The sequence below is a fragment of the Xiphophorus couchianus genome, chromosome 14 (assembly GCF_001444195.1).
Source record: "Xiphophorus couchianus chromosome 14, X_couchianus-1.0, whole genome shotgun sequence".
Classification (NCBI taxonomy): domain Eukaryota; kingdom Metazoa; phylum Chordata; class Actinopteri; order Cyprinodontiformes; family Poeciliidae; genus Xiphophorus; species Xiphophorus couchianus.
Genome location: NC_040241.1, coordinates 13,750,971 through 13,773,895, shown reverse-complemented (window position 1 = coordinate 13,773,895; position 22,925 = coordinate 13,750,971). Strand labels below are relative to the sequence as shown.

Here is a 22,925-nt window from a genome sequence, read left to right as displayed (position 1 = left end):
GATAAAGACGAGAACCACTTCAGTGTTATTTACGTGATTTTAAAATAGATGTTTGGGTTAAGTTCAACTTACAAATAAGTCGGCAACAGCCTTTGGTGTTTTGAGTTTAGATATAAGTACTAAGTTATATATTTACAAACAAACAAAAGGAGAAAAACATATAAATAGAATATTTTATAATGTATACTGCTGCACGTTGTCAATTAACTAAAAGAGAGACTTGAACAATTGCTGCTTGGCTTGCTACTATAACGTACATATGTTTTTTTTCAAAATTTCAACTTGTTATTATTGTTATTGTTATTGTGAGCCATACGACTGAGTATAAAATAAAATTATGATACATGCAATAGGATAAGACAAAAAAGAGTTGAAAAAAAATGCAGCCACATTACATGAAATCAGTTCTATGGCATTTCACTCTGAATTAATTAGCTTTTTTGTCATGTTGCAAGGACAAATGAAAAAAAAAAACATTGTGAAAGAAAAAAGTCAATACCTTCCAAAGAGCAGGAAATCTGTTAATATTGCCTCAAACTGTTCATTGTACTCCTTTATTTCTCCCAAACCCCCTATAGCTTCCTTATATCACAATGAAGTACTCTAAAGTGCTATTTCACACTTCTCATGGATTTCCAATCCTTTGTAGGAGCCATGTGAGACTAAAATGGTGGACTTCTCTGTAACAAGACCATCCAGAGCGCTTTTAAAGGAGCAGCTGTCCAGGAATCATGTTAAAGGATGATTGTTGAGCCAGTCAGACAGGAGTAGTGCCCTTTCTGTAACCTTTTCCAGCTTCTGATGTGCAATCCTAGCATATGAGAGCGTTGTTGGCATCTCGTATCCTGCTGGGCTACCAAGGTCTTCCCCTCAAATCTTTTTTTTATTATTGTCTTGATGTATTCTTCATTCTCTTTCTGCTTTTTAGCTGAAGAAAGCATTTGATGTGTCTCTGAATGAATTTCTCTCTCATTATTTAAATTTCTGCTTCTTTGTAACTTAACAGGAATACTGCTATTTCCCAGCATGCAATTAGTGGAAAGTAGTTTCAGTATTCAGCCCTAGTAAAAAGGCCATTTATCAAGGCCACAACTTTTGTCTTGTTGCCTCCACTTGCACTATTCCTTATTTATTCATGGTGACTTATTTCCTCGGTTTGTGATCCTGTAAAAGAGAATTAAATTGTCTCATTTTTTCATGGAAACAACCTTGAGGACAGTGAATTACCATCATGCAGAAGGATTATTGCCAGTCATCTCCCACTGTGTGTGAAGGTGCTCAAAATGTCACTTTCTCTGCACTCAATACATTCTTTTTGTAAAAAAATGCAGTGCTTTATTTATTTGGCAGAGGTCAGATTTTGACACACTGTGAGCCGGCAAACTATCAAGGCTCGTATTTCATCATCAGAAACTGGAAAAGATTTGTGATGGTATTTGATTTTGGATGGTAGAGAGACCGTGATTCAGCATGATCTTATGATGAAATGGAGCTTTTTCTCTTAAGGCATTGTTTCTAGGCTGTGGATAAAACTGTGCTGCCAACTCTCCACATTTAGATTTTGATTTCTTCCTTAACAAGCGTGATCTGTTGGGTCATATACGCAATGTAACACACAACACCAGAATGCTCTGTCATGATGATTAACTGCTGCTTGATGAGTCATGACGAACACAGTGACAAATATACTTAATGCATAAGTTGTGCATTATGGCTCAGTCGCGATAATTTTATTTATGATATACCAGATGATCTGGTTTTCTTCATTATTATTTCTAAGAGCAGTTGCAAATTTAATGTCGGCAATAAATAGATATTGTCCCAAGAAATACAAGGTTTCCATTGCCACTAATACAGTTATGGTTTAATAGTTTTTAAAACCACTCTCTATGACAGGAAATGAATGCAGAGGGAGCGATGTCACTTCCTGTGTGTTGGGTTTCACCCCGGGTTGCTATGACTTTGTCATGTTGCTGTTGTTTATCGCTCCCTGTGTGTCAAGCCCTTAACGAGAAGTGAAAGGCTTGCATAAGGCACTTGCCAGGCTCATGGTGTCGTACCACAGAGTGTAGCATAAAAACCCCGCGAGGAAGAACAAGCCAGGGGAACGCTGGTTTAAAAGCAGCACATGACATGACAGCTTGGGAGCACTTTGAATTCAAACTGAATGGACCATTTAACCTGTGTGTCATGATATCTTGCATTTGTTATGAAGCAGCGGCAACTACACTGCAAAACAACAAATGTGGAGCTGCAACAACAGCATAATCATCCCTCGCAGATTTCCAGCTTGGAAAAAAAAAAAAAAAAACTAAAACCAATGGGCTATCTCCATCGTACTGGAAGTCGATAATGAATTTCTTTTAATCGACAACCAAAATACAAAAAGGCCATTGCAAAACAGTGCACACTAAGTTTGCTTAATTGCTAAAGAGATTCTGCCCTATAATTTCATTGAAATGCAAGCATTTCAAAAAAGAATGCAAACTTTTGACATCCAGTTGTAAGTTTGCACTTTTTTTTTGTTTTTTACAAGAGTCCTACCCAACAGTAGTGCCTGTTTTTCTTTGTCCGAGTCTAATGATGATTATATTTTGAAGAGCATCTTTGTTTACAGTTTTTCTTTAGAAATGTGTTTATTGATTCTTGAGAGAGTGTGCTTGCATTATTACGCCATTATCATTATTAACGGGCGACCAGAGTTTACTTTTTTGGGAAAGCGAACTAAGCTTGAGTGGTGTGAATGCACCCTTAGACTTCACTCTAGCTTTTGACTACAGTATGTTGAGTTCAAATTCAACTCATTAGCTGTTACAGTTCATTCAGTAACTGTCATGCTGCCATTGTCAAAATCCCAGGATGACAAAATTTATATACATACCATCCGACCCATATTGCACATATATAAAGGTACTTAAAATACATAGGAAGGTGATAAACCTTATCTCTGCACTGCAAATATGTACACCATAATCCACTGTCAAGGTTTCTAAATTAATTCAAGTCCATGGCAAAGACCACCCATGAAAGTAGAGCATATCATGAGGATGTACTTACTTTGACCTGGAATACTCTCCCGTTGAATAAATCATGACAAAGTGCACCAGCTCCACACTAGTTTTTTTTTTCTTTTTATCTTTTATCCTGCCAATCCTCAGAATATGCCCTTGAGAAACTACAGAAAATAAGAGAGAGGGGGAAAATACTGGATACTACACCGCAGGAGGTAGTGTGGAAACATTGTTTCCATGGTAATGACAACCAACAGTAAGCCCGCTATCAGTTCTTGGGTATTGACTCTCGTTCATCTGTGATATTTAACCTTCACAGACGAATAGCCAGCCATGCATGCGCTGGAATTGATAAAGGCGACATATTCCCTACATTACAATTGATGTCATTATCATTTAGAAGCTGGCAGAATATTCTGCTTGGCCTCATCTATCAGGCTGCTCAGGTCGGCCATTAACTTTTAAATTTTTTTGAAGATGAAGGAGACGGGTCTGTAGGGTGACTAGCAAAGTGCCAAAACAGAAGACTTGTAGTAGAATATTTGCAGTCTAGTGTTAAAGGTAAATGCAACATCTCTTACTTCTTTGAGGCCAGGTTGTATGGATGAGGTCCTAAACATATCAGTTACATAGTATGTTTTTCCCCCTTTATAAAACTTGAATTGGAAAATTAATAGGAACCCTACAAGCCATAAACTTGTGATCTGGAGGAGCTAAGCATTTTTTTCTTATTTGTTCCAAGACGTGACATAAGGGGTATTGATGAAAATCCATCACCAAATGTGCAAAGTTTCCAACAATGACATTGTTTTAATAGAACTGCATGTTTGTAATGTAGTGTGTGCTTTGTCGTTATCTGATAGCTATATTGGGCTAGGTTTTAAATGATTATGTGGTTGTGGTCACAGGCATTCAACAAATGTCAGAGCAGTTCCAGAAACACATATTGACATTCATGTCTAAGTAGTAATGCTATGACAGCATGCAGTAGTACACAATACTTGCTATAAAAGTTTGAAGGGTTTTTGCTTTTACCCTGACTTCTCACAGGCTTGTCAGCATCATTATTCTGTTCAGCACTTGTAAGACAGGGGACTCTACAGCTTTAAAAGTTTAATTTAAAAAAAGAGTTCACAAACACAGAATTCAATTCCAGCTTTACCACAATGGGAGCATGGCATAACCAGCACCAAGAACACAACTCATTCAGGCATCTCTGCAGTGCTCGACTATGCCAGCTCCTTCAATAGATTTGATTACTTCTTGGTTTACATTTCCCTCACCCCGACTCGCTTCCTTGGCCATCAAGCCGCACAGAGAACAGACGACTTAAACGGAAAGCTGAATACACAGAGCCTTGCTGATGGAAGCCCAGGTATTATCCTCACATAATGTTCCCCTTTCAGTCTTTCAGATGAACGACGTGGACCAAGGCCAAAATAATTAGACCCACACAGTCTAAACTCATTGTGCGCACAGTGGATCGTAGAAGCTCCTACTTTAGGTTTTTTGTTTGTGTCTTGGTTCCTGTGGCTTTCAGAAAGAGAAGCATGTTTGTTCAGAGATAAGCCAAGGTTGTCGTGCCGTTCATCCACCTTATCTTTGATTCTTAAGCCAGATGGGACTCTCTTCTTCCTCTGTTTTCTCTTCCTGTTTCTTCTTTCCCTTCTGATTCCAGTTATCCTCCTTGTTTTCTTCACTTTTTAAATTTGCGTTGCAGTTTTCTCCAGAAATGTGTTTTCATTTGAGTTTTGTTTTTGCCTTTTTCAATCTAAGTTTAATTTAGCCACCAATGTTTTTCTGTATAAAATTATAATGCTTGGCATAAGTAATCACAAGGAGTGGTGCATAGCATGTTTTAAAACTATCCTATGTGAAACAGAAGCTTATTTAGCTGGTTTTAGCAGCTAAATAACCTCATCATCATATCATTGAGTTTTACAGGAGTCTGCTAATGGCCCATACATTCTACAGAGTGTTAAATCAGGGAAGTATTACAAACATGCCAAACGCTGGCCTTTGAGAACCGACTTTGGGCACTTCTTTTTTTAAAAAGATTAATTTTTTTTGGCTCTAGTGGCCTTAATTTGAAAGTGCTCAGACAGGAAAGTAGTTGAAGAGAGAGAGGGAAGACATGCGGCAAAGGTTACTAGGACGGGAATCGAACTCGCGACAGCCATGTCAAGGACAAAGGCCTCCTAATGTGGGTTGTGCTTAACCCCTGCACCACCACAGCACCCCTGACTTTGGACACTTATAACTTAAACTAACAGGCCATTCAAGGAGAGAATTAATCACTGAAGGATGTGAGGTGAACGTGGGTTCTGAGAAACTCTGGTTGGTCCTCTCAGTTCTCAGTCTCAGATCCAACACCTTTTGTGTTTGCCAAGAGAGGTTACTCTGAGGCATTGATGTTTCTTTTGCCCAGATAGACGTTTTTGGTGGTTTCGCTCATTGGAAATTCAGAAGAGATATGGTTATGGTGCAAAAAGCGTATTCTTGTTAAAATATAAGGGTTTTTTTTTATGTGTAGGTTCATAATGGGATTTGGTGGCCAGTAAGGTCAGATTATCCTATATTTTCAAACCCCATTGTTTTTAAAGAAGACACAGTTCCAAATCAAAATCAGGCTAGATAAGATTTATGTGGTGGTCTATTTCAGATACACTGGCATTATGAATGCATCCATTTCAAAAGCTTACTTGGTTCTGAACTGTAAGAAAAAGTCATCACTTTAAAAACCAATTCTTGATATATACTGATCTTTTCTATGACAGTTGAGTCAGCAGTTTTGTATAATAGCTTTTGAGTCATGTCTGCTTCATAGTTTTGAATAACTCTGGCGCACAGTATATGTAATAAAATGTTGTTTTTTTTTTCAGTTCAGTCTAATGTCATAAAGAAATCAGTGCAAAATGTGTTTTTAGGTGTTAATAAAACACCTAAAAACACTTTGTGAGGCCCCATAATGCTGCAAATACACTGAGGTTTTGTGATTGTTTTGAGACAAGATGTGAAAGTTGAAGAGGTATAAACACTTTTTCCAGGCAATGTAGCAATCTAACTTTCATTGAAATTCAGTTTTATATGCTAAGTGAGAAAGATTAGTATACATCCAAGGCTAATTGGCACAGCAGTAACCGATTAAACAACATACTGTTTGAACATAAAGCTCACTCATCAAACCCTTTGTAACCGGGGCCATGTGGATAAATTGCATCACAGTTGGGGGTCCAAACCCAACTTTATAAAGGACAACTCTGCTTAGTAATTAGTGTTACCTCTGTGAATAAGCTTTGCTATTGCATCTGTGGAGGCGGTGTTCATCCACTGAGCATCACTCTGCACAAGGTGCAGTTTATTCATAGCTCTGAATCGAACCCTTTCCTAATTGGATGTGTGAATGTGCCCATTCATCCACAGAGGGGCATCTAATGTCCTTTGACATTAGACACAGCTTTCTGAGTTTTGGCAGGGGTCTCAATTTCAGCCAGGCTTCCCATAGTCAAGCTTAATTGACTATTATGATAAGAGTTGAGAGTGTGTTTCTCAGCAGTGTAAACACATGCCACCTGTTAAGTATTCTTGCTTTTTACTGTTGTTGATTTTGCACAGACTGGGTGAATTTTAATACATAGGTGAGTGTTTATTTCAGCTCAGACATGTTTGATGAGCAATCCTTCACAGGATGTGACAGCAGGTCTGAATACCAATGATATACGTATGTTGTGCCAGAATTGACAAAAATAAATATGTAAACTGATTCATAGTTCTGTTTTCAGACATTGTCCTCATTGTTCCAATCTGAAGTTTACACACACACACGCGCGCACCCCTACCTGCACACACACACAGCATCGCCATGAATAGCTGGTTAATTTGTTCAGGGTGGAATAACTTTGCAACACACATACATGTTTGGGATTTTTTCAAATCCACAAAAGGTAAAAATTGACACATACAAACTTAAAATATAAAAACACCACTAATATTTATAGGTAAATGTTACAAGCAAAGTTTAACATTAACTTCCATTGTCTAAAAAGTCTTGGGTGTAATTTTTCTGTTGCAACACCCGATTATGTCCAGGTTTCTACTGTCTGACCCAAACTATCACCCTTGGGTTGAAAAATGTTGGTTAGGATGTTCAGGAACAATGTAGGTCAAATTTATCATGAACTGGAAATTGTTGGAACACCACTGCTGGTGTCACCAGCTTCTAGTGCAATACGAAATAAATAAGCTGCTGTTTTAAAATTAGAGCAGAGAAAGCGGGTAGAAAATGACTAAGGAGCCAAACGATAAAGTCAAAATAAGAAAAGGCTGTAGTAGGATTCAAGAAGGGAACCTGAGAGATGGAGATTAATTTACACAAGGGAGCTGAACTAAGACTCAAAGAACTACAAACCAAAAGCAAAAAGATGCCTGGCAGTAACGTACGAAATCATTTCAAAAGTAAATATAACAAAAAAAAAAAAAATAATACACGAATAAAACTAAGAAAGCAATCACAACAGAATGAACTAGTACGGCAAAACCCAAATGATGATGATAAAAACTGAACATAGCAAGATCTTTTTTAACAATAATAATCTCAGTAATGATAAACACAAACACCTGTGGATTGTGACATGTTGTCTGAGAAGTCTGCATAAGATGACCAAACTCTGCAATGAGAATATTTTAGGTGAATCCTTCTTGAGGCAGCTGTAGGAAGCAGCTGTTTTTACTACAAATACACATTGATCAAAAACACAGCTTGGTTGAATATGAGTAAGGCTGATGAAAAGGGTACCATGATGTTCCCTAATAACCAGATGTTCTTTTGAAAACATATATGGAAAGAAAAAGGGTCTAAAATTATTGTTTACAGTTGTTGCTTGTTGTCTTTGACAGAGAGTACAGAACACAACAGAAACTCTGCTGGATTTAACTGGACGGAACATGACAGACTTCTTGATCAAGACTTTTGAGGACTCCGGAAAAAAAAGGTAACAAATATTTATTTTATACTCTAGTAACACCACTTTTTCTTTTTTTTTTCCACACACCCAGCCAAATTCCTGCATGCTGTCATTTCTCGTCTTCACGGATTCTGCAGTTGAAATGTTTTGACAAATCCTTATGGGCTACTCTTTGATTTACTTTCCTTAACCTGTCATTCTGCTGTATGGAAACAGTTTCCGCCAACTGTCAGTGATGGAAATGAAAGGAATTAGCTTGACGTTTGTTTAATCATGACTCTAAAGCTGTCCACGTTTCTAGTAGTTCCTTTGCATTCTGTGTACCCTCCACGAGTATCGCCACCTCTCATAAGAATGTTTAAAAAGCCTTAAATAAATCCATATTTTATATGTGTATATATTAATATATATTACACTTACAGAATCTCTGCCATGGTCTGATGATTGTCATATTGTCTCTCTATGTAATGGCTTGACTCTGAAAGAATAAGCACTTCGTTGGTGATATGATTCCAGCTTTTTTTTATGGCCCCATGTCGATGTGCCGTTTGGCGCTTAACCAAGTGCAAAATAAGGCAACGTCTATTGTTGGTGTGTTTATCAGGCGCATCACCGTACTCACATTATTTACATTGACAAATAAAGTCACATCAGGGGAATAGTGACAGATGATCATAAAAGTGTCAGGTAGAGGTGATTTCAAGTGATCAAATTGTAAATTGCTGCCTTGACCTGTTCTTGTTGCAGATGGATATAACCTCAGTTTCTTGCATTACTGTCTTTTTTTTTTTCTTCTTCTTCTTTCTTTTGGCAAAATTATGTGTCAATAAATTGTGCAAATTTTTCCAAACAATCCAAACTCTACTGCTGAGTTTGTGTGTACCTGTTTTCATGTATGTGGACTAAACTGATTTGGAATTTCATGACGTAAAGACAAATTACCACCAATGCAGATGTTTGGCATACCTGGTGTCGCTGTTGTGAATATATATGCCTTCTTCTCCAAATGAATCCATCTCCACTTGTTTTTTTGTTTTTTTTCCTGTGATTGCAGGTATGGAGGTATTTCTGTGGGAGCAGTCAACTCACAAGTCCGTCTATCTGAGGCAGAGGTCGAAGATGTCTTCAGGGATTTGAAAAATCTTTTGAGTTCATCTCAGGTACGTCATAAATGTTTGCACTGATTGTACCAAATTGGCTTACACAGTTGGTTTCTTTGTATCTATGTTAAATGGTTCTGAAACAGCACCCCAGTTGTAGAAATTTTTGAAAGAAAACACTTTTCTCATGGGGACTGGATTCTCTTTTGTAAAGGCTTATTTACAAAAGCAAGAGGAGAATGCTTAAGTCATCTCTTTTTAAAAAAAAAACTAAAGAGTTTTATAAATCTTTAATATCTCAGCACATGTGTGGGTTGTTTGGATGTTTGCAGCTTGCTACAGGGACTTTTTTTTTCCCATTTTGACAGCTGAGGAAAACATATGAACACTGAGTTTGAAAATAGCTTGAAATTTTTGTGTTTGGTCAGTCTCAGAACATTTTGTTGTTCTTCTAAGTATTTAGAAAAAAAAGCCTAAATAGTTTGAAGACTGACCATCATGAGTAGATGCAAACATTAGCACTGTTCTTACTCAAGGTTAAATTGCCTGTTCATACCCCCACTGTCTTGCAAAACTATTCATACCCCTTTTGCTGTTTTTATATTTTCTGTAACAGAAGTGTATATATATATATATATGTTTTTTTTTGTTAAATAGATTAGCCTGTCACAAAGTTAAATTTTGCGCAAAAGAAAATAACCCTACTCGCAAGCTCCAAAATGAATATGAAAAGAATAAATAAATGTAATCATATTAAATTGTATTTATTACAGCAGTAAATAGAGAGACAAGTTTCGATTCAGGACTTGGCTTTTAAATGAGTTCTTACAGGCGCAGCGACATCTCAGACATCAAGGCTGCAGCTCTCGCACATAAACATTGCTTTCTTTCCTTTTTTTTGCCTGTTGTGTCGACGGTGGCTCTTAATTTTTGTAGTGTGTAGACCTTGATGAATTATAGAACAATAAAAAGGAACAAAAAAGAGGGCCAAAGATTAACATTTGTCTTTGAGTGTCCATGGCAACAGACCACAGCTGTGTGATACTTTAAATAGACCAAGAAGTTAAGAAGCTTCATGTTTAAAACAATTCATACTCAATCCTTTAAGCTTTTTAACTCGCACACGGTTTTTATGTTGTTTGTATTTATAATCTTAATCTCAGTCAGTTTAGCTCATGTGAATAGTTTTATAGTCAAGATAAAGTATTTAAGACCTCAGGGGCAGTTTTTCTAGAACCCCATGCCAAGCCCAGTTGTCTCCCTCTTTTGTCTTTTTTTATTTTCCCTCTTTGTTTGTCTCCCGCAAATAAACTCATTAACATTTCAAATTTGTGGACATTCTAACTACTCTAAGATCAGCGGGCTATTTTGGCTTCGGGCAACTCCAGCATCATCCTTGCCCGTGTTTACCCCCCTGCGTCTCCGGGATCTCATTGCTAATGTGACTTTAATTTGAGCAGCAGAAATGATGTAGCCCTTAATGGCTGGGCATTAACTGTCCTAACATTGCTGTCCTTGTTATAAAAAATTTAAAAAAAAACATGTAACACTGTCCTTGGGAAATGTCTGGCTTTTTGCTGCTTCTTGGCAGGTTTGTGATGTGAAACGCTAACTGGAAGTGGCACTTTTTTTTTTGTTCTTTGTCAGTTCCGACTGGGAAGTGGGCATTTAAATTTTGGCTTAATTGCATTTTCTGTATCCAGCAGGTAGAAATGGAGTTATGTGCAGCAGGATGCATTGGAAACAGTAAGAAGCAGCAAGCATAAGTGCTGAAATTTTCATAATTAGGCCAAAAGAAAGAGGGAAAAAAAAGACACAATAGTTGGATGATGTGAGAGTGCGACTGCTTCCTGAAATGCTTCTATAACCCATTGAAGGAAGTTTTCCTCACTGAATCTGTTAATTTAGTAATCTTTAGCTCCTTTCTGCCTGTGTTTATATCCGCTTATTTATATCTCTGCTTATTGTAGCTTTGTTACTGTATATAGGAAGAAATAATAGATGCCCACGTGGCTTTAAATTCTACTTGAGGGCCTTGTAAATGCTTTATTAATGCAATAGAAGTAATCCTAAATACATACCACAACAATTGCTTCAAATTAATTTACCCATTTCCTAAGTCAAACTCATTTTTTTCTTTGTGTGTTTTCATTTTCCTTTTTTGTACTCTGTTTTCATCCACTCAAACCATTTCACATGTGCGTAGTTAATTCATTTTTAAATCCGTTGACTACTTTACACTTAGTATTTTAATTAACTCTGCAACCTTCTAAAACCTCAATTTCCCGTGAAAGTCTCTGAGCACCCAAATAAGAATTTGATGTTAGGATACACATATTATTGGATTCTTGTGTCAAAATTTTATATTTAGATTTTTGATTTTGTGACACAATTCTGATTGTATGCATACATTTTTACTGTATTAAATGAAATAAAATTTGCATCTGCTGCCTCAACTATTTTAAATCTTGCTGAATGTAAAACGTATAAATATTATTTGTGGAAAACTATACAACATCTTGTACCAGAGAGGATATAGAAGCAAAAACGCAACATATATGCTGCCAGCTTTGGCATGCTTATGATGAAGACATAACATCAAACATTTTTAGCAGGTTTCACTACATGTTTTCCAAAACCTCTCAAATCAAAAATGGATCTGTCCACACAAAATATATCACATATTTTGTATTGCACCTCATTTTAACATGGAAAGATAACTTTTGGTGGAAAAAAGCAAGGATTAGTAATTTTTAAGAAATTCGGAAAACAAAGATTGTGTTGTGAAGTGGACATGTTGAATTATACCTTTTGTTAGCAATCAGTATGGTGTGCTAAAACAGTTCTTTGTGAATTTGTAATCTGACTTTTACAAATTCACCAGCTTTTGTGGTAGACAGACATTATAAAAAGAAAAAATATTAACAAAGAATAATTCTTCTCCAATAAACCTTCCTCCCAGAGATTAAATAGAAAATATCTTCCTATTAAATTGCCTCTTTGTTCTTCTGCACCCTTCACCTTTAAAGACCACATTGATACTGAAAAGAGCCAATTTTCAGTTTTCTTCACACAGTGATGGAATCTACACCGAAGAGCGTTGTTGTTAGCTTAACCTAGTAGTCTTTAGTATGTTTCTTATTGGAAAAGGGTCTGATGTGGGTTTTAAAAAATTATGTGAGTGACACTATACATTCTCAAACAACTTTACTTTGTACATCAGAAATGTTCAGCTTGAAACCTAGATATGAAAGTTGTTTTCAACTCCAGTCCTTGCGAGCCACTGTCACAATGGGCTTTTAGTTACCAACATGTCGAATGAGAATGTATTAAAAATTTGACCATTTGCTGAGTAAGGGGACAACTGCAACATAAACACACACACACACACATGAAAACGGCCAAACAGGCAATTTGACCAGTGAAATGGTCAAAAAGATTTCCCTCGCACACTTCAGCGGTATGTCGTGAACCCCGGCATTGACTGGGGTCTTCGGGCCAAACTAGCCTTGTCATTGTTGTTGAGCAGGAAGGAGTTTGTCAAGGATTAGACTCAGGCAGCTGCTGGCCCACTTCTCATCTTGTTTCAGTTGCCGCTAATCCTCGGGAATTCTCCCAACTGGAACCTCTTCTTTCCTGCTTGGCACGATTCATGCCAGAGTGGAGTAAAAACGCGAAACACGCAAACACAAAAAGAAGATTTCCTTTGGTTGTTGCTGTGGGATACATCACAGACAAGCGTAGGAGTCTTGTTCTCGGCCCCGTGCATGAATAGACTTGGAACAGAGAGAATGTTATTCAACAAATATTTCTGTCAGCAGAGATTTCCGAGCTCTTCCCCTGTCCCCTTTTTTCCCCAACACTGATACAGAAGAAGATGATGAGTTCATGCTGCCTTACTGAAATGGTGTGTAAACATTTTGTTAAGCCATGCAAGCAGAATGATTCGAAAGGAGGGCAAGAAATGCTCTGAATAGCCAAAGTATTGCACTTCTGAGAGCCTATAACGCCACTGTGCGTTATAGGTTTTTGAGACTGAACGATTGTAGAATGGAGAAAAATAAGCCCCTTGTAACTGTCTCGAGAGCTGGAGATGTCTCTTTGTTGTCCATTGCTCTCCTTTCCATTGCCGCCGTGTCAGTGCAGACAAGAATTTGCACCTGAGCACACTCCTGCATTCTTGGGATGTCTTTCTTGATTTCTCTCCTCTTATTTTTCCCACCTCCCACACCAGTTGTCACTGACATTTTACCTCCTGAGACTTCTCTGATGCTGCATGCACTTCCCTCTGCAACCCTCCGACACACGCATACACAACCTCTTTTTTCCCCCGCTCCTTTCGTTTGCTTCTGATGAAGGCAGAGTCCAACAGGAGGTCCATTTGCATTTATATCACACATGTAATGTCCTCAGCACTCTCGCGGCTGGGCTCAACAGCGTGGTGTCAGCATGCCACTTCTGAAAATCGGACGCCCATCATCTCGTGCCCTCATCTCAAGGCTCATTTCACATGATGCACAAGTGGAGGGCAGCAGCTTTTAATACAACCTGTCCAGTCTGCTCTCCCTCCAACATTTGCATCTCCTCACCACTTTGAAAAGTATGTATTATCCTATTTAATTGTCTTTCTTGGATGATTGAGTACATGAGGTAATTAAACAGTTGTAGCGCTCTGTAAAATAATTCATTGCCTTTAAACTTATTCACATTTTTTGTGACATTGCTACCATTAATTCCAGTGTATTTCATTTGAATTTTCTCTTTTATAATAAAATGAAGGAACACATAAATATGAAGTGGAACAAAAACAAAACAGGGTTTTCAAAATTCCATACAAACAAAAACCTGAAAATTGTGATCTGTATTTTCTTTAGACCTCTTAGTTAAATGCTTTATAAAACAGCCATTTGCTACAAATACACCTAGAAGGCTTATTACCATCTTTGCACTTATAGGGGCTAAAATTTGTGCCCATTCTTCTTTGGAAAATGAACACCTATGAACATCACTGTCAAATCTGGCCACAAATTTGAATTAAACTGTATGGCCCTGATTATAACGGGGCTATTCTAATACATGAATATGGGTTAGATATAAATCGTTTCACTGAATATGAAATGTACACCTATCAATGTGATGCACTGAAGTGCTCTGAATTCGGATTCCCTTTAATAATTGTCCTAGAGAGTCATGTTGCCAACTCCGTTGTTGGTCTCTCCATCTCCTGAGTTACCATAGACTGTTGGCTGTTTTACTGAGTAATGTTCTTCTATCCCAACTTGTCATTCGGGTTGACAGCCACTTCATGGTTGGGTTGCAGTTTGCCTTACTCTTTCCATGGTCAGATGATAGATTGAGCAGTGCACTAGATATGTTCAAAACTATTATTTTGTAAATATAACCGTACTATAAGCTTCTCCACAACTGTATTCCTGACAATTTTCAGCTTTTAAGAAGCTGAACAGAGAATCCACATTGTGCTGCCACATGTCAAGCAGATGAAAACATGACTTTTTCTCCACAGTGACAAAAACCACTGACTCTGGCCTCAACAACTGTATATGAACAATGAAAATAAACAATTGCACTTAAATTATGGATGATTCACCTCCTGTGACCTGAAAGCAGTCTTATAATTTCCTCCTGGTATACATGGACTTGAGTTGCCCACCCACTTGTGTGCCTTGGACAGTTGATTTTCATGGGTGTTTTTATATTAATCTGGAGGCTGAATCCATTTTGCCGCCACACTGGACACTTGAATTACAAGCACCACTTGAGCCAAAGTTTTGAAATCAGGGAACATTTCTCCAACTAAAGTTGGAGTAAGGAGTTTTCTGATACTATTAGCCCTCGCCTTAGTGAGTGGACGTCTTGCAGAATGCAGTCTTTATTTTAGCTGCAACAGTCTGTAACCTAATATGGTCACAGACATATTCCATAACTCTTCAATGTGCTGTCAGCTCCCGGATAGTGACATCCATTGAGTATGGTTTCCAGGTAAGAGATGGTATTCAGATGTTGCGATGGGAATTATTTTTTGTATCGATTTAGTTACCAGCACTTTGCGAAAAGTTGAAAATCTCCATTTGTCTTCACCATGTGGTTAGGAATGTTATGTTAAAACAGATGTCCAAAAAACATCCACTTAACACATCCAATGCTCTACTATTCAATGGACTCTATCTTCTAATTTACATGACTTTTGGAAGCAATCGACTGCACTGGATTTTAGTTGGGTGTGATGAAGTCAAAGGGGGTTGAATACTAAAGCATATAAAACTTTTTTTCAATTGAAAGTGGGGTTGAATATTTTCCTTCAACCCCACAACTTAGCGTTTGTCCATTTCATAAAATCCCAATAAAACATTGAGGTTGTAATGTGACAGTATGGTAAGAGTTCAATGGGTTTGGCAACATTTACAAGGCACCGGTTGGTAATAGTGACACTCATTTTAATTATTTAGCATAACAAATCCAGAAATGTCAAAAAAAAAGCAATCAGAAATATGGTGGGCATATTTTATTTCCCCTGAAGCATGAGTAAAATAAGTGGCTCAGTACTCCCTAATGCTCTCCAGAAGTCTTAATTCTTGTCTCCCTCTGCTTCACACTTTGCATTTCAAAGAGCACTGGTGCTTTTCTAAGGGTATCCAATTAAGTTTCAACTCAGGATTGTTTTTCTCTTGTTTTCTCCCCATCTTTATTAGGATAACGTCACTGATCAGACCCTGCAGAGAGCCGAGACGGTGCTGAAGAAGCTTGGAACCAGGGACAATGTCAAGGTATCGTATTAACACTCTGAGACCGTTACGTCAAATTAAAGAGGATGAAAGTGTGACGGCGGGAGAGGTGAAAATGAGTGTGGTGCATTTGGGGCTTTTTGGGGGAACTGTGGTGATTAAAAGGGAATGGAGCACACAGGCATTTTATTAAAATGTTGCATTAGCGTGTCATAAATTGTAATGTCATGAGTAATACTTGAGCATCTTCTCGGACTGCAAAATGACTACTCCTCCCACTTAGCCGAATACAGCCGATACAGGGCAATACTGGGGGAAAAAAGCTGTCAGATTGAAGATTTGAGTCTGATGTGGGGGTTTACCTCCAAGTGAGACATCAATTTTGAACATACATCCTGAGCTACATAGAAGTGGTTTAGAGTTTGAGAGCAACTATGATTGATTAAAAGAAAAAAGGGAACATTAAGGCAGTATGTTATAAATGTTAACATCTTAGACTTTTAAATCACAAAAAAAGAAAAAAGAAAATGAAGATAGTTTCATGAAAGTGTCAGTAATTGAGACAGAGTGGCTCAAATGATGAACAAAGTCCCCATTAAATTGAACTAAAATAACCAATCTTTGATGTTTTTGAATATCCTTAAGCAGAACTGGCAAAAAAAAAGAGAAAAACCAAGTCACTGTTCAAATTCAGTGAATTTGTTTTAAATTATAAAATTACGTTGAATCCCCTCTACAAACATCAAACACTTCTCTTACTGGGGATTTCTCTCCTCTATGGAATTCTTTAATGCTCTTTAATTTTTCTAAAAAGTAAAAATTCTAACAGGATTTTTCCACTCTACTTGTCAAAACTATGTATTTAGTAGACAAGCCTCGTGCTCTCAAACCTTGTCTGTCTTGAATGAACGATTGATGTTTTTGAGAGGTTTTCTGATAAGATGCAGGTATTTTTTTTTGAGATAAAGTGAAGCAGGGTGCACACATGTGTGTCTGTGTGCGCTAATTCCTTCACAGGCTCCTTTGTGATGGCGCGTTGTGTTAGGCTGGCTCTCAGACACCATCCACTCTTAATTATCGCTCAACTACCAACGGGGAGTCCTCTCTCACACCCACTTTCTTTCATCCTCTTCTTTTTTTCCTTCTTCTGCTCCCCAGCAACCAAAGGCTCAGAGAGTCACTTACATGAAAAAGAATGTGTTAAAAGTATTTTTGCTTCACGGCTTGCGCGCTGTGTCGCATCAGGATTTTACTGTGAGATGGCTGATGCCCAATTAATAAAAAAATATAAGTTTTGCTTATTTTTGATGGTCCACACTTCCCCCAACAAGCTCAGAATGTCATTTGAACTCTTTTCTTGTGAAAAAAAAATTGGCTTAGCAGTGGACTGGAAGCACAGAACTGCAGCACGAAACATGGAGTGTCCCACAGTACCATTGTTTTATTATAGATCATAGCATATCTTCCTAATCCAACAACAAATGCTCATAATCTGTTTCACTTGCTTCTTTATGGCCATTGTAGTAAGATAGATTCTCTGGTTTATTTATTAGGCAGACGCACCTGTTGAATTCTTGACCAATCACATAGCAGCATCTGGCTATGTATGGTAAAATATGTCGTAATGAAGTTGAAACTGTTTAACAATATGAGGAAGAAAGACTGATTTAAGTAGCTTTAAAGGCAGCATGGTTATTGGTACCACATGGGCTAGTCTGAATATTTTAGAAACTGCTAAAATGCTGGGGTCTCTGTGCATTACCAAGTTAATAGAGAATATTCTAAAAAAGAAAAAAGAAAATGTCCAGTAACTGGGAATTGATTTGACTAAATTTGTTTGTTTTTTTAAATCAGAGTTCAGAGGAGAATAGGTGGAGTGGTTCAAGAATGTGGAGTGGTAACAGCAGCTATGCAAACCTGCTACACAGAATACAAGCTCTGAATCAATTGAATGGGCCACAGTGGCAGAAGACCACACCAGATGCAACTCATGTTAGCTAAGAAATAAGTCACAGCAGAATAAAAGGATTATCAAGTTTGTTGGAAAAGGTAATGGCTTACAACGAAGCTAGCAGATTCACTTGCTAGCATTGGCTTCTCAGACTCCAACTGATAGCTAACAAGTAGAGAAATGGTACTTTTGTCATTCCATACTATACAAGAGAATTACATTGATTTAAGACTTATGTCTTACTTAATTTAAGCATTCTCTGCATTTATTGAAGATGGAAAGGGTACAGGTGAGCCTAAAGCTTTAAGTTTAACTTACTGTATACTATGAGCTTACAATGACCTACAATGACATAATTGTAAATTTACCAAGGACTGTGTTAGCTCAGATCATGATTGTATCCAGATTCTATTGGGTGATTAAAATGGGTTGTCCATTCAAGAAATTCCTAAAACATCTCCCTCTTGAATGAGTAGCGGGGTAACCTTTAAAAGAGAGGTAGATGGTTACAAGAAGAGTCGCTGAGGGTTTGACTGCCAAACCGGGTAACATAAACTTTTAGGGGGCAAATAGTAAATAGTAAGTGGCCTGTACTTGAATAGCACTTGTACTTGAACTTTACCAAGTCAAGAGGACCCCAAAGTGTTTCACACTACATTCAGTAATTCACGCATTTACACGCCCACACACACGCACGCTGATGGTGGAAAGCGTCACTTTCTCTCAACTATAAAACACCTTTTGTATATATCTTTTGCTTAGAGTTGTAGAGGCTGTTTTTTTTTCCTTTTTAGGTGATTTGATTAGATTTTTTTCTATCTGACTTTTTTGTCAGATATAAAAAATATACTTAAAATGTAAATGATATTTTTTAAAGAACTGAAAATAGTGTTCTGATTTTTCACAACTGTAGGTGCCAAAAATTGTAACCAGAAAGTTTGTTGGAAAAATAACACATCCAATATTCATTTCCTTATTTAATGAATAAGGAAATGAATGTATTGGAATGTATTGGAATTTTCTAAAATCTTTTAGTGTGAGATTATTCCACTTAAAAAAAGAGGGGTATTTTTGTACACATTGAGGAGCGTATGCCAATAAATCTTGAGAGAATCATATCATATCACCTGGATTTTTCATTAGTCTTTACCTTTTTAACTATGTTCAAATTAAGTCATACCTTCAGAAAAATGATAAATGTTTTACTATATAACACATTTATAATTGAATTATAATTTATTAGAAGCATGTATTTTAATCTATTTTTTCTGATCTTGGAATATTTTTTTAAAATGTTGCTTCAAAATTTTTGATACATAGATAAATGCTAGATCTCATGTAACTTCTAGAATATTCTCTGTTTTGTAGGTGTGGTTCTACAATCAGGCATGGCATGGCATGGTGTCCTTCCTTAGTGTGGCCAACAATGGCATCCTGAGAGGAAATCTTCCCAAGGGAGAGGAACCACGCCACCATGGCATCTCCGTTTCTAATCACCCCCTAAATCTCACCAAGGAGCAGCTCTCCTCCGCAGCCATGTAAGTGAAAACAAAGGGTCTGTTGGCGTTTCTTCTACCCTTCTCACAATATTATCTATCAGCCTTTTGTTTCAGTGGAATTGAAAGAAATAATGGAATGGAAAAATAAGGCTCCCAAATCATCTTCCTATGTGTTTAACACCATAGTGTGTTCGGGTTGATCACCACATTTACCAGCTTGCTAGAGATAATTTTGGAGAAATTCCACCACATGAGTGCAACAGCTCTCACATGCCTTCCAAGCCACATGAGTGCACCGCTGCTACAGAAAATATTCTACTGCAACTCAAAAGTTTCCAATGACAATACTTAATCTCACATTAGACTATGCGGATGCTTTACTTACCTCATGGCCACGCATAGGTACAACAATGAAAAGCATTGTACTCTGTAATGGCGCAACAATTTGACATTTCAGCAGCAATGTATGTCTGAACATTATATAACCACCAATTGTGAAAACGAACAATAAACATCAACCCCTAACATACTTTTGGGGTTTTCAACACGGATGCTGAGGTCTCCTACATTATCAAACAGTCATAATAAATGCACAAAACAGATAAAAGCGTATAAATATCATTGAAAAAGGTTTTGTATAAAGTTTGTGTCAGAGATTGCCTACGGCCTTTTACCTCGAGTCCCAAATATTCAAGAGTCAAATATTACCAGGAAAACCTTTTTATGGTTTAGCAAATCATGAAATGTTGTTGCAACACCTCCCCCCTTACACTTTCTATTTTTTACCCCAAAATTCTCTCAGAGATGCATAAAAAGGGACACATATATTTCAAAGACATCACATGACTTTATGTCCCACAAAATCTCTAATCACATTGAAATTTATGTAAGATGTTTTTTTTTTTTTTTTACACCAGCATACATGATGTCACAACAGAAAAAAGTTGCTTTCGTTTGATTCATTTTGCATATTATTTAACTCATTGCCATTGTTTAATGAAAACATAGATGATTTCATTTATTTCAAACAAAGTATAATTTCCGTATGTAAACCATTAGGAAGATGGTGCAGTAAGAGAATCTACTGCCTCACAGCAAGAAGTGTGTGGTTTCAGATCCCTGACCTACGTGTATGTGCACTTCCATCTGTTCCCTTCTGGCTTTTATGTTTCCTCTAACATTACAAGAAAAGTCATGCAAGCTAGCTTACTTGATGATTCCAGATATATCCTCTAGATATAAATGTGTTTTGACCTCTTACTACTGTTAGGTGAAAGAAACTGTCAGCAGACTCACTGCAATGTTTACCTTTAGTTTCCTTCTTAAAATTTAGTCTTTGTCAACTATATCTGAGAACTTTATTTGTAACTTCTGCTGTTGGTGGCCAAAAAAACTTTTCCATCTCCGAGATGTCAAACTTACAGTTTCATGCTCTTGGCTTGTGTTGTTACTGGCAAGTTTCCAGCTGGGATCACTTTTTTTTTTTTTGAACACTGAACCTTCAACTATCCTATAGAAGTGACACTATGTTAAGTGGCATTTCCTGTATTTAACTGGAGAACAGCCTCTCACAGATTTTATGTCCTTTTAAAAAGGAAAAAAGCCTCTGATCTAAATGTAACTATATTTGGCACGTTGGTCTTAATACCACATTTTGCAGCAGTATCAGAGGATACGTTTGATTTCCAGTTTTAATTAGTTGCTATGGCTTTCTTTCTAGATGCAAAAAGCAACTAGATGCAGTGGGCTGATTTTGGGGGATTTATTTTTAAAATGTGATTAGTTATGTTTTAATTGGCTTGACAGTTGAGATTTAATTATTTAATTCTGACTGTACTTAATCTAAAACTAATCTATTTTTGCCATCCTCATCATGAAAATCCTGTAACAACTAGATCAGACTGAGAGGAGTCCTTACCTGGCAACTTACCAATATGTGTTGATAAGGTGCATTTCCCTCTGCTGTCATTCCCTCATTAGGTTCATTTTCCACCTGGTAGCAAAATTGCTCCTTGCATGTAAGTGAAAAACAGTTTGAAGAATCAAGATTGTTGCTGTAGTTCATAATTTTCTCGTTATCTGTATAAAGTCAACTCTTTTGCTCACATTTCCAGAGCCCCACTTGTATCACACTAATTTTAGTTGGGAGTTTCACACATAAACACGCATTGCGGTGAGACGAGAGTAAACAAACTGTATCACGTTGAAAGAAAGGGAACAGCCAATTGTCTATAGCAGTGGTTCTCAAATGGGGGTACGTGTACCCCTGGGGGTACGTGGAGGTACTGCAGGGGGTACGTGAAGCTTTTCAAAATATCTTTAAAAAATCAGTAGGCTCCTCATAATAAGTCTTGGGAAAAATTATTTTGTGAAAAGTTCGATAAAATATAAATGTGTGTTCATGTACTGAATTTTATATTCAGTATTTAGTTTCAATATCCTTTAAAATAAAACGGTTTGACTGGTTTTATACCTTCCTGGTGGTCACCGTCTTCTGTTTTTCTTTTTTGTTTAACCGTGCAATGCTTGCAATATGGATGTATTTGTCAGGTTCACTGATATAAGTTGTTTGGCTTTAATAAATCAGACAGTGATTTTACAGCACTGTACCCCTTTTTAATTCCAAAAATGTTTTGCCCGTGTCAGGGGGTACTTGACTAAAAATATATTTTTAAGGGGGTACATCACTGAAAAAAGTTTGAGAACCACTGGTCTAGAGCAACGCATGGAAGGAGCAGAGAGTAGAAACGGTAGAAAGGTACTCAACTTTTTCTACTACTTTTACACGACTTCAAAGGCCCTCGCATACAGGTGCTGGTGCGAGGGCTTTCACAGGCCAGGGCCTTCACATGCCTTCACATCCAGGTGGCGGTGCGAGGGCCTTCACAGGCCAGGTCCTTGAAGGATCCCTGGCCTTCACAGGCCCTTGCGTCCACGTGGCGGTGCGAGGGCCTTCACAGGTCAGGTCATTCAAGGATCCCTGGCCTTCACAGGCCCTCGCGTCCACGTTCGGTGCGAGGGCCTTCACAGGTCAGGTCATTCAAGGATCCCTGGCCTTCACAGGCCCTCGCGTCCACGTTCGGTGCGAGGGCCTTCACAGGCCAGGTCCATGAAGGATCCCTGGCCTTCACAGGCCGTCGCGTCCACGTTCGGTGCGAGGGCCTTCACAGGCCAGGTCCTTGAAGGATCCCAGGCCTTCACAGGCCCTCGCGTCCACGTTCGGTGCGAGGGCCTTCACAGGCCTTCACATTACCACGTGGTCGTCTTATTCAAGCACTTCTGAAGGAACAGCCTGCGATGTCATCGATGACATCACGTTCGTTTTGTCAGTCTGATGTCATCAGTGACAGTCAGGGACGGACGTGATGTCATCGATGACATCGCAGGCTGTTACCTCAGAAAAAATGTTTTTTATACCTATGTTACATGTCTCAGCTGTATTGAAACAGTTGTAACAATTGATGTTTGTTTTGTTTTGTCTCTTCTTCTCCTTTCTTCCGAGTGGGAAGCCTGTAAACAAGAACAGCTTTAGCGAACGAAGAACGACCGCCGTTTTCTTCCCCAAACTCTGTCTGTTTTATTACAAATTGTCAAAATCATGAAATCATGCAATCATACATTGAACATTCCTTTGTGCATTCATGTCCATGTGTCCTT

At 37.9% G+C, this 22,925-nt stretch overlaps 1 protein-coding gene across 5 annotated transcripts in view; it reads left to right on the top strand.

Annotated features, from left to right (window-relative positions):
• LOC114157570 (ATP-binding cassette sub-family A member 1) overlaps positions 1 to 22,925 on the top strand; it is a 188,776-nt gene that overhangs the window by 101,595 nt on the left and 64,256 nt on the right. For all 5 annotated transcript variants that reach the window (XM_028038645.1, XM_028038647.1, XM_028038646.1 and 2 more), the window contains 4 exons: positions 7,908 to 8,002; positions 9,030 to 9,135; positions 15,786 to 15,860; positions 19,138 to 19,307. In XM_028038645.1, the coding sequence (XP_027894446.1) occupies positions 7,908 to 8,002; positions 9,030 to 9,135; positions 15,786 to 15,860; positions 19,138 to 19,307 (446 nt within the window). The remainder of the gene's footprint in view (positions 1 to 7,907; positions 8,003 to 9,029; positions 9,136 to 15,785; positions 15,861 to 19,137; positions 19,308 to 22,925) is intronic.